Source organism: Chrysochloris asiatica, unplaced genomic scaffold (genome assembly GCF_000296735.1).
Source record: "Chrysochloris asiatica unplaced genomic scaffold, ChrAsi1.0 scaffold00098, whole genome shotgun sequence".
Taxonomy (NCBI): domain Eukaryota; kingdom Metazoa; phylum Chordata; class Mammalia; order Afrosoricida; family Chrysochloridae; genus Chrysochloris; species Chrysochloris asiatica.
Window position 1 is genome coordinate 1,930,504 of NW_006408616.1, and position 12,058 is coordinate 1,942,561.

The following is a 12,058-nucleotide window of genomic DNA, read 5'->3' on the forward strand; positions in this document are numbered from 1 at the left end:
TTGAGAAATGCTGAGCGTGTTCTTCCTTTTTGGTTTCCTGATTCCAGATCTTTGCACGTTTTGTTGTAATATTTGGCTTTATCTTCTCGAGCTGATCTTTGAAATTTTCTGTTCAGCTCTTGGACCTCCTTATTTCTTCATTTGCTTTAGCTAGCATCTCTATGCTGGAGAGCAAGTTTCAGTGTCTCTTCTGATATCCATTTTGACCTTTTTCTTCCTTCTTATCTTCTGGTTACGAATCGGGCTGCGAACCTTAAGGTCAGCGGTTCGAAATTACCAGCCGCTCTGCAGGAGAAAGATGAGGCTTTCTACTCCCATAAAGATTTACACCCTCGGAAACCCTGTACAGGGTCACTATGAGCTGGACCCGACTCAACGGCACTTAACAACAACAACAACATCTTCTTAATGACTTTTTGCTTTCTTCATGTATGATATTCTTGATGTTATCCCACAATTCTTCCAGGTCTTCAGTCTTTAGTGTTTAATGTATCAAATCTGTTCTTTAGATGATCTCTAAATTCAGGTGGGATATAGTCAAGGTCATATTTTGGCTCTCGTGGACTTGTTTTCATTTTTTTTAGCTTCAGTTTGAATTTGTGTATGAGTAATTGATGGTCTGTTCCACAGTCTGCCCCTGGCCTTGCTTTCACTGATGATATGGAGCGTTTCCATCATCTCTCTCTGCAGATATAGTCAACTTGATTTCTATGTATTCCATCTGGTTAGGTTCATGTATACAGTCTTCTCTTACGCTGTCTAAAGAAGGTATTTAAAATGAACAAATCATTGATTTTGCAGAATTCTATCATGCGTTCTCCAACATCATTTCTACCACCAAGGCCATATTTTACAACTACTGATCCTTCCTCTTTGTTCCCAACCTTTGTATTCCAATCACTAGTAATGACCAATACATTTTGATTGCATGTTTGATATATTTCAGATTGGCTTTAATGGTTGGTGCGTAAATTTGAATAATAGTGGTATTAATTGAGCTTCCCTGTATACCTATGGATATTATCCTATCACAGCCAGCCTTGTACCTCATGACTGATCTGGATATGTTCTTTGTGATAACGAATGCAACACCATTCCTCTTCAGTTAGTCATTTTGACATAGTAAACCATATGGATATCAGATTCAAAATGGCCAATACCAGTCCATTTCAGCTCATTAATGCCTAAGATGTCAATGTTTATGCGTTCCATTTCATTTTTGACAACTTCCAATTTTCCTAGATTCATACTTCGTACATTCTATGTTCTGATTTTCAATGGGTGTTTACAGCTGTTTCTCTTCATTCTGAGATGTGCCTGATCAGCAAATGAAGGTCCTGTAGGCTTTTCTCCCATGGATGGTACTCCCTTTGTGTCATCATGGTCAACTCTGCTTTGAGGAGGCAGCTCTTCCCCAGTTGCATTTTGAGTGCCTTCCAACCTGAGGGGCTCATTTTCTGGCACTGTATCTAACAGTGTTGCTGTGCTATTCATAAGGTTTTCAGTGACTAAATATTCAGAGTAGTTCATCACTCCTTCTTCCTAGTCTGTCTTTGTCTGGAAGTTCATCTGAAACCTGTCCACTGTGGGTGACCCTGCTGGTATTTGAAATACCGGTGGCATAGCTTTCAGAATCACAGCAACTCATAAGCCACCACAGTACGACAAACTGAGAGACAAGTGGGGATTACCTGTATTAAATTCTTCATTTTGACAATTACTGTTGTCATTGTCCCGCTGATGAATCTGTAAGATGTTTTGTAAATTTATTTCTGAATAAATTTCTTCCGTAGTTACTAGAATCTTGTGATACAAGGATGACAAAGATATGAGTACGTAGAGCTTGAAATTATATTGTTGTTGTTTAAAGAAAAATCTTTTGATTCTGACTTTATAATAAAATCTTGAAATTCGTTCAGAAAGTAGTATATCCAGTTATCTTTTCATATTAGTCTATCTTTGTTCTTTAACCTCAATGATGAAAATTTCAATGCATGGAGATCCCATGTGTTATAAAGTAGAACTGCTCCATAGGGCTTTCTTGGCTGGAATCTCTATGGAGGGAGCACTGTGGCTCATTATGTTAAGCACTGTACTGTGATTCACAAGGTTTGTGGTTTGAGCCCACCAACTGCTCCTTGGAGAAAGATGAGGCTTTATAGCCTTAGAAACCATATACAGAGTTTCTATGAGTCAGAACTGACTCAACAGAACTTAACAGTCTTTATGGAAGCAAATACCTTGTCTTCTTTTTCACTGTTGGGTAGTTTCAAATTGCCAACCTTTAGGTTAGTTGTTGTTTGTTATTATGTACTGTGGAGTTCATTCTGGCTCACAGTGGACCTGTCTAGGGCTTTCGAGGAGCAGCTGATGAGTTTGAACTGTTGACCTTGCTGTTGGGGTCCATTGCTTATCTTACAATGCCACACCAGGTTAGTAGATGAGCTCAAATCTTTTGTTACACCTGGGGACATTGAAACTTCAAAGGCCTTCACATAATTATTGTTGTAAAGTGCCATGGAGTTGGTTCTGACTCATAGTGACCCTGTATAGAGTTTCCGAGGAGTGGCTGGCAATTTGAACTGCTATCCTTGTGCTTCAAACTGACCTTGTGGTCCAGTGTTTATCTTACAGTGCCACACCAGGACTCCCACATGATTGGACTGAATCATTTTCATTTTAAATGTAACTCTGCTGTGTACTGTGAAATCCTTTATACTTGCATAGTATTGTACTGTTCTCAAACATTGTGTAATCTAAATAGGCCTCCCGCCACACAGTGCTCTTTAGATACAATATTTGCTTCCGATTTTAACTGTAGGTTTATATTCACAAATGCTGTATACATTTGTCTGACTTTGTGAGAATTTACTTGCCAAATTATTTTGACTATCATATATGTTATTTTTGTTAAGTGCAGCTGAGTCAGTTCTGACTCATAGCCATCCAATATAAGGTTTCCAAAGAGCAGGTGATGAGTTTGGACCACCAACCTGTGGTTAGCAGTCCAGTGATTGAACACACCAGGACATTAAATCATTTTATAAAACAAATGCATGAGAAGCATTTCAGTGTATCTGTTGGTAGATATGAATTTTATGATGCTTAACTTGTTCTTATGCTGTTTTGTTTTCAAACAGGCTAATAGCTCGTCAGCTTGCTAAAATTCATGCTATCCATGCACATAATGGCTGGATTCCCAAATCTAATCTGTGGTTAAAGATGGGAAAATATTTCTCTCTCATTCCCACAGGATTTACAAATGAAGATATTAATAAAAGGTAAAACGATTTTTACATTTGAAACTCTTTATTTTTCATATTGCTTTGCTCTATAGTAGGGTTTTAAAGACAACTACAAGGTTTCTGTGTATTAAATCTATCTTAGCTTATTGAGTTGTTTGACTCTCAGATAGCACTGTAGAAATAACTGTCTTTTTTCCCAACTTCACCCTTTCAATAAAAAAACAACAACAAACCTATTAAGAAACATGGAATAGAGCAAGGAACAAGTATAGAGCATTTATTTGAAAGTGAATGTAGTAGTTTAAGTAGTTCTATAAATGAACACATTTTGATTTGTCTGTGTTGGCTATATAGACCTTTTCTTCCCCCCGCTAAACCCATTTGACTAGGCGTTAAGATCAACATAATGATGTTGTTATTGTTAAGTGCCATTCAGTTCGCTCCATCTCATAGCAGCCCTGTATTGTGGTATGATAAAGTTTGAGCCACAGTTTAAATTCTAGACCAGGAAGTTGAAAATGCAATTACTTCAATCCTAATCAACTTTTGTACCCTGAACTTCCCTGGTTCAGATTGACTAAGGTATTTCATTATTTTCTCTACAAAAAATTATAGATTTGTATTCAGAATCTAAATTACATGAACATAGTGACTAGTACTGATAGAAAAATTGGAAATCCTATCTAAAGCATACCTGAAAGATGTATCTTTCTATTCAGGAAATCTTTGTTTCAAGAATAGAAGCAGTACCCTGTAGATTCCCTGTCTTCCCCCCCCCACCCCCGCCATTTGTTTCTTACTATATACATTAGTGGAAAATGCCTGCATTGTACCATTCATTGAGTTTGTTTCTAAAGTTAGTTTGGTTTACTCTGTCAAACTTTGAACTAGACATGGCTAATTATCCCCCTCAAACTGGATGGGCATGTGCTTCTGAAAAGATGTTTAGTGTGCTGAATATTACTGGACTCCGTTGGTGATTGAAACCCACCCGTAGCTCCTTATAAACTCTATACAGGGTTGCTATGAGTTGGAACGGACTCTACAGTACTTAATGACAACAACATCAGTATAAAACTAGGGAGTTCTTTTTTGAAATAGATATTTTATTGAAAGATTTTGTGGAAACGTGTAAGAAAAATAACAAAACAAATGTTGATTTTGAATGAAACATTCATTTTCTTGATTTTTTAAGACCATACAAAATTGACAGGCGTAAGTTGGAATTGAGTCAACCTGAATAGATTGGTTTTGTTTTTGTTTTTATAATATTGTATGGATCAAGAAGAGCATAAGACTATATTAAGATTGTCTGTTAACAAATCTCAGTATTGCAAATTACTAGGTTAGCTGTGTAAACTTGTGCAGGTTACTCTCTTACCTCATCTGTAAAATGATAATACCAAAATATTCACCTTATAAGGTTTTTATGAGGATTAATTGTGTGTATATAAATGCTAAATCCATTTTAGCTAATATTTTCATCATCTAAAGAGGGTTATTTAGGTAGGCTTCAGGTTATAGTTCCTAGACTTTTCAAGGTGGTACTTTGGAAAAGCTGGGAGATTCATTGTAGTAAACAACAGGAAGAAAAACATTCCCCCTGAAAATATACAGCTAGAGATATTTATGTTTACTTTCTTTCTTGCACTGTACATGGATTGTAATTGTTCTATTCATACGTAATCCTTTTAATCTTAAACTTTTCATTCAGTACCATCTGTATATGGTGAGGTTCTGTAACAGTCATACTGTTTTGAAAAGAGCATGTAAGAATTAGTCTTAGCAGCTAAGTGTAGGAAAGATCATAGCATATGGAAAAAACAGTAGAAACCACCTGAGTTGATAAATTCAGTGATATAAAAAGAATTTAGATTTAAGTATTGAAAAAAGAAAAAGTAAAGATTAATTTGAGAAAATCTGTGGAGAAAAACTCAAGAGAACTGGACTTACAATATTGAGGGAAGAAGAAAAAGAGTAAACTAACAGCAATTTTGTGTGCCTGATTGTGCTATTGAGAAATTAATGGTAGCAGCCCATTTTGTTTTATTTTTATTTAGTTAATAGAAATGTTAACAGTACCGAAGCATTTAGGACAGAATGTCACGATATCTCTAAGCCTGCTTGCCACTCTCCCTCCTTCTCCTTAGTTTTCGCTTCTATAAAATGGAAGAAATATGCAACTGTTTATTAAAATGTAAAACATTAACAATAGTGCTTAGTAAAGTTATCAGATACACATATTCCCCTCTCCCTCCACTTAAAAAATAATTTTGTAGTCATACATTTTATACTTTGTTGGCTGATCCTTAACTGTTGTTCACTTTCTTTTCATTCATGCTTAAGTTCATATAAATGATTTTCTTTGTTCTAACTTTTGGACTAATTGACCTATTGTTATGATTCAAGAGTATGTGCAGTGAAATGAAAAGCTTATTTAAAATAAATTTAAACTTCAGTCAAACTTGAAAAACATGTCTTTTAAACAGAATCTCTTTTTTTTTTTTTAAATGAAAAGGTTCTTAAGTGATATCCCAAGCCCTCAGATTCTTCAAGAAGAAATGACTTGGATGAAGGAGATTCTTTCCAATCTGGGCTCACCAGTTGTGCTTTGCCATAATGACCTATTGTGTAAGAATATAATCTACAATGAGAAACAAGGTAGGTATTTGACTTTAGCAGTAAGTAAAATTGATTTATGTTCTTAATGGTCTTTGAATTTAACTCAGATGTAAAGATTAAAAACATTTATAGTCTTTAAATGATTTTCCTTGAGGTTATAAAGTCATGATAGCTGTGATAAATTAGAAATAATATAGTCTGTATATGCTTAAAATGTATGTATTTTTTAGAAAGCTTGTGGTTTCTGTTAGATTTTAAAATGTAAAATGATAAAATGACTTTTTAAATGTAGCTATAAACTAATTTTATAGTTCACGGCTTGAGAATGGAATGCACCTGCTGGTAATGGGGGTTATTAAAAAACAAACTGATACTGCACTGTTGTATAAATACAGGACTTTTCTCACAATATAGGGAGGACACTATTAGGCCAGGTTTCCTTTCATGTGTTTATTATGCTGATTTGTTAGATATTTTGATGCTAAGGAGAAAGCTACATATAGAGGGAATGTTATTTGTAGTTGCTCAGATTTATATCTACTAAGGTAATATTTAAGAAGCAGCAGCTATGGTAAATAGTATTAACATTTTCTGGTAGATTGTGATACTGTGTTACTTTTTGGTGGAATGTTTTTTGTGATTGTTCACTGCTGTATTCAACTCTCGTCATATATAATAAGCACTTGGTTGTATGATGTCATTGGATAAAGTGGTTTGAGGTTTGGTTGCTACTTGATAGATGCCCTTCAATACTAAATTCATTAAAAATATAATTTTGGTTGAAGGATTAATAATAATTCAAAAGTATGTTGAATGTATGAAGCGATTGCATTATATACAGGAAACCAGTTTTGAAGAAAGTCATTATAGTTCATATTCAAATAGAAAGTGTACTGTTGTGAAGATACTAAAAGCCAGAGTTAAAATTAATGTGGTCATAATTATATTAACTTACTTTTTATGACCTTTTTTTATAAGATTATAAGTTGATAGTGTTTAATACAAAGTCTGTTAATATTTATAGCTGATTTTAACTTGAAGAAAACCCACCAAAGGAAGACTGTCAAGGGTTGTATCTTTATGCACATATCTTCAAAAATACATTTCAGTATCTTACTTTTGATATTTTAATGTGGATTAGAGATTCTATATTTCAAAAAATATACTGAGCATGCATCTTTATTTTTGAATTTTCTAAAAGTCCTTGTGGGGAATATATTTTTTTTCTTTTTAAAAACTTTAAGTTCATCCTTCAACAAAGTACTTGACAGTGTCCTGTAATGTATTAATATCCATTTATTATAAATAACTATTACAGAGTATCAGTACTATACTAGTTACTGTATACTAGTAACCAAATCTCAATGCCATTTGTAAGGTGAAAGAACTAGTTAAAGTAGTGTATTAGCTTTTAAAGTTCAGTGCAAGAACTAATAACATATTTTATATAAAGGAATTTTGAGTTAGGGACTTCATCTTACATTTGAAGTGGACACTCAGCTTTATTTTTAACTGCAAGTTGATCCAAGATGATATTATTTTCTTTGGGATATAATTTTAATGTTTCATATTTTTATTTTATAAGTTTCTTTTGCATATTCATTTCATAGATCAAACTTATTTATAAAACTAAAAATAAGGGACCAAAAAAATCAGATTACTCTTTTAGTTATTAAAAATACATTTTTATCTTTTTATTTAAACAATTACCTCTAACTATGCTAGTCTTCAGTAACATAAACATTTCCATAGTTTATGATAAAATCTTTATGCTTTATTTTAGATTTGGGAGTTCAAGGTTGTGATTTGTTTTAATTTATCAAAAGTTACTGACTTTTCCTTTTGCGTCTGATTCCCTCCTCTTCCCCAACACAAAGAATTTATAGCTCAACAAAACCATATGTTTTTGAGTCTGCCCTTTTCCATAGAAGACTGTTTTGTACCATTTATTATTTTGTGCTCCTTTGTGTGTTAGTTGTACAGCTGTTCTTCCCCCCACCCCCAACTCTTTCTAGTATTGGTTAGGAAGGCTAGATATGAAACCTGTGGCATCTATTTTCAAAAATAATAGATTCTTAAGTGACTAGTTGATATATAAGTACTAAGAAAATATCCAGTTGGAATGTTGTTCAGGTAAAATCTAAAACTCATAATTCATGAAAGTGTGAAGTGCTTATTTTAGACTTTAATATTAAATATTTCAAACTAGGAGCTGTTGGTTTTAAGATTTTATAAACATAGACTTATATAAATCTTTAGTTATTAGTAGAAGATACCATGCCTAATACTTAAAAAAAAAAAAAAATGAAAATTTCATAAAATTAGTACCTTGAATAAGCAAAAAAACATTGTATTTGTAATTACAACATTAATACTTTGTGGCAGCAATCTTAAAGGAGTTCATAAAAGTTAGAGATAGTAGGTATTATAAAGTTTGTACCTTCTTAACCTTGCTGTAGCATTCTAAAAATCTGAGATATTTGGGATTAAGATAATGTTCACAGAGGATAAATGATTAACCTATATATTATATTCTTAAGTATTTTTTATTACTATTGTTAAAACATTCATTTAACCTGAATTTGTGGCATTACCATTTTTTACGTAGTTTTATGAGATGTAAATACACACAAGTAAATATAAATGAAAGCTAAGGGATTAGCCTTCCTGCCATCAAGTCAAGCACAATACATATCTTTTATATGTTTCAGACCTTTAATTTCTCAGAATTATAAATTTTAGATGAACTTTATGAGGTTATATTACATCATCTTAAAGTCTCTGTTTATATTTTTAAACCTTAATAACTTAGATTTACATAGCAGAACTAGATTAAAAATCTGTAACTCTTAAAGCAGAGGTATTAGTGCTTAGTTACAACCAAGAGAAGTCAGGAAGAGTGCAAACTTTGGGACCAGTCTCAACCGGGGTCCAAATCTCTGCTCAGTCACTTAACAGAGGTAGGTGGTATTAGATGTCATTTTACTTCTTTGTAAAATGTTTGTGTTTGATCCTTGACAATCTGCTTCAAAATCAACAGGGTACTTGGTTGGCCATGGTGCAAATTTCTGGGCCTTATTTATGTATTATACTTTATATTAAGGTTGTGTGTACGAAGTATATAGCAGTGGTCCAGGTACTTGATCCTTTTCAGTTGGAGCTATTGTAATATGAGAGAGATTGGCAAACTTTCTGTAAAGGGACAGATGAGCTATATTATATTCAGTGAGCTGTATTATATAGTCTCTGTTGCAACTGTTCAGCCATGTTATATAACTGTAAAGCTAGCATAGATAACACATAAACAAAAAAGCATGAAAGCAAAAAAGCACATAAATTAAGTGTAGCTGTGATCCAATAAAATTGTATTTACAAAAACACGTGACAAGGCAAAATCTGAACTATTCAAGTCTTAGTTTGTCGAATCCTATATTAAGATTTACACCCTCGGAAACCCTGTACAGGGTCGCTATGGGTCGGACCCGACTCAACAGCACTTAACAACAACAACAAATATTGTGATTATAGGATATTTTGTACAAGATACATCTAATTCTGAAAAAATAATAGCAAATGGTTACTAATGCCAGAAAGCTAACTATGTCCTATGAGTAATGGAATATATGGTTCATAACTATGAGGTGACAATTCAGATTGTCTTTAGTACAACATAAGGTTTCTATCTTAAGGGTAACTTAAGCAATCACCTTAAAATGAAGTTTATATATGTATATAAAACTTAACGTGGAGTCCTTGTGTGGTGCCGTGGGTTAATGCACTAGACTGCAAAGTTGGTTTGAGTTGCAAGGTCGGTGGTTCAAGCTCACCAGTCACTCCTAGGAAACTCTATACAGGCTTGAAATCAACTTGATGGCACTTAACAACCACAACATACACATATATACATATTCACAAATCATGCTCTCTCATATACACACATTCACACAGGGACACAAATTTTATGAACATCCTGCTGTTTATTGGCATTTTACCCAGAATGCTTCTGGGACTGGTGGGCATCATGAAGAAATATTGCCTCTACTTGCTCTCACCTTGTCAGTTGACAGGACTCAAAAATGTGGGAGAAGAGGGAGATTCGTTTCTGAAGTTAGTTTGCAAAGTTAGTTCCAAGACTTAGACGGGTGGTTGGTAAAGAGCAGCCCATTCCGTGTCTTCAGTGAAATGACAACTTAAAAAGATAAATAAAGAATATTTAGTAATGTTAACATTTGATGCCACAATAAGAGAAACAAAAGCAGTGGTTCTTGCTCCAGACTGTAAGATAATACTTTCCAGTTTCATTTAAATTAACTAATTATTAATTTAATAAAGAACTTACACTACGTAGAACAAAATATAATATTGCTTATTGAATAACCTATCCCAAATCTAGTATGTTAGTTTTTAATTAAATCCTTTAATTCCTAACTTGTCAGAAGCAATTGCTGAAGCTTTTGAGATTGCTGTTTTATGTCTTCATCTGTTGTCAGATGTTTATTGGTCTGATTACTTTTAGTGGCTCTTTCATTAAATTCTCTTTCCCCAATTCTTCATAAAAAACTCACATAACGATCTAGTATATAACTTTAAATTTCATTATTAGAAATCACTGATTATTATCTGTGTCAGCAAAATATAAGAGGCTGATTTACACCTTTTTAAGGAAATACATATGAGTAGTAAGAAAAGAAAGATTTTTCTGGTAATTAATAGAATAAAATAGGCTTTTCTGTAGATTTTTTTCATTATAAATGGTAAATAGGTGAGTCATCACTTTTTGATTCCTTCATTAGCTCTCTAAATCTAATGTACTCTATTATTCATGAAAAAGGCATTGTTGTGGTTGTTTAATGACTTAGAACAGTTTTTTCATTAGTTTTATTTTTAAATCAAAATGAATACAAATTAATAGTATTTGGTAACCTCCATTGTCCAGGATGGAATTTTAATGAAGGATAATCTTAACACTGGAATCCTGGTATGTCACTTAGGGATTAGCACTGGAACAAAAGGTTGGTTTGAACCACAAGGTCGGCGGCTCAAGCCCACCAACTGCTCCTTTGCAACCCTATACAGGGCCGCTATGAGTTGGAACCGACTTACTGTTACTTAATAACAGCAACACCAATCTTAACCCTGTTTTAGCTTGTATATCAGACCACTCTGTAGCATAAAATAAAATGTTATTTGAATCAGTTAATACAAAATCTCAATGGACTGTAAAAGTCTTAACTATTAAGGAAATTAGTAAAATAGTTAGTAGCTTGTAGAAGAACTATTTTTCTTCCCTCTTGCATTCAGGCTTACTGAATGTTCAGTAATATATTTGAATCAGAATGTGAAAAATGCCACACTTTAAAAAATATTCCATTCTCATTTTACTTCCTCCCTCCATTACGACATGTCTTTTGTTATCATTATGTCTCAACATTCTCTTCAGAACCTCCATTTATTCCACTAGCATGTGAGTACTTTCTGTGTGTTAGGGATTGCACTATGGATTACATAATGAAAGATGAAAGGGACCTCCTGTCTTTTGAGGACTGACTCAGTCCATTAAATGGATATTTACATGTAGAATGATGAGTGCTGTGATGAAGCTGTATACAAGGTACTGCTATATACTAGATTGGGGTATGAAGAGAATATTTCCCAGAGCAGAATACTCCCTCCCATTTTTGTTTTTGGGTACTACTTAACAATGAGTCTGGGTGCACTTGACTGGTAACTGACAGGTTGGAAATTTGAGCCAACTCAGAGAACACCTCACAAAAAAGACTTGGTCGTCTACTTTAGAAAAATCAGAGCACATTTCTATGGACACAGTTCTTATATGACATATGTGAGGACACCATGAATCACAGTTGACTCATTGACAACTAGCATTAATAAAATTACAGGGTTTTTTTTGTTTAAATCATTCTCTTTCCATTCTATATAACCAGGTAGAGGAAAATAGAACAATTTTCAGGCATTTATGCTGATCATGGTTAACAAGATAAAGAAATTCTGATAAATGTATTATATAAATTATGTGTTTACTTAATAAGTCAAAGTTTTCAGTGTTAGAGTAGTTTAAAAAGTGATATTATTTTTATATTAGATTTGAACTGCCTTATTAATTCAGTGGTATAGGTTTCATCACTGTGACTGAGTTATGAAGGGTATATATATATATATATATATATATA

General features: G+C 33.4%; 1 protein-coding gene across 1 annotated transcript in view; it reads left to right on the top strand.

Annotated features, from left to right (window-relative positions):
- ETNK1 (ethanolamine kinase 1) overlaps positions 1–12,058 on the top strand; it is a 66,985-nt gene that overhangs the window by 35,798 nt on the left and 19,129 nt on the right. Inside the window, exons 3-4 of the mRNA XM_006866947.1 lie at positions 3,141–3,281; positions 5,764–5,906. Of these exons, the coding sequence (XP_006867009.1) occupies positions 3,141–3,281; positions 5,764–5,906 (284 nt within the window). The remainder of the gene's footprint in view (positions 1–3,140; positions 3,282–5,763; positions 5,907–12,058) is intronic.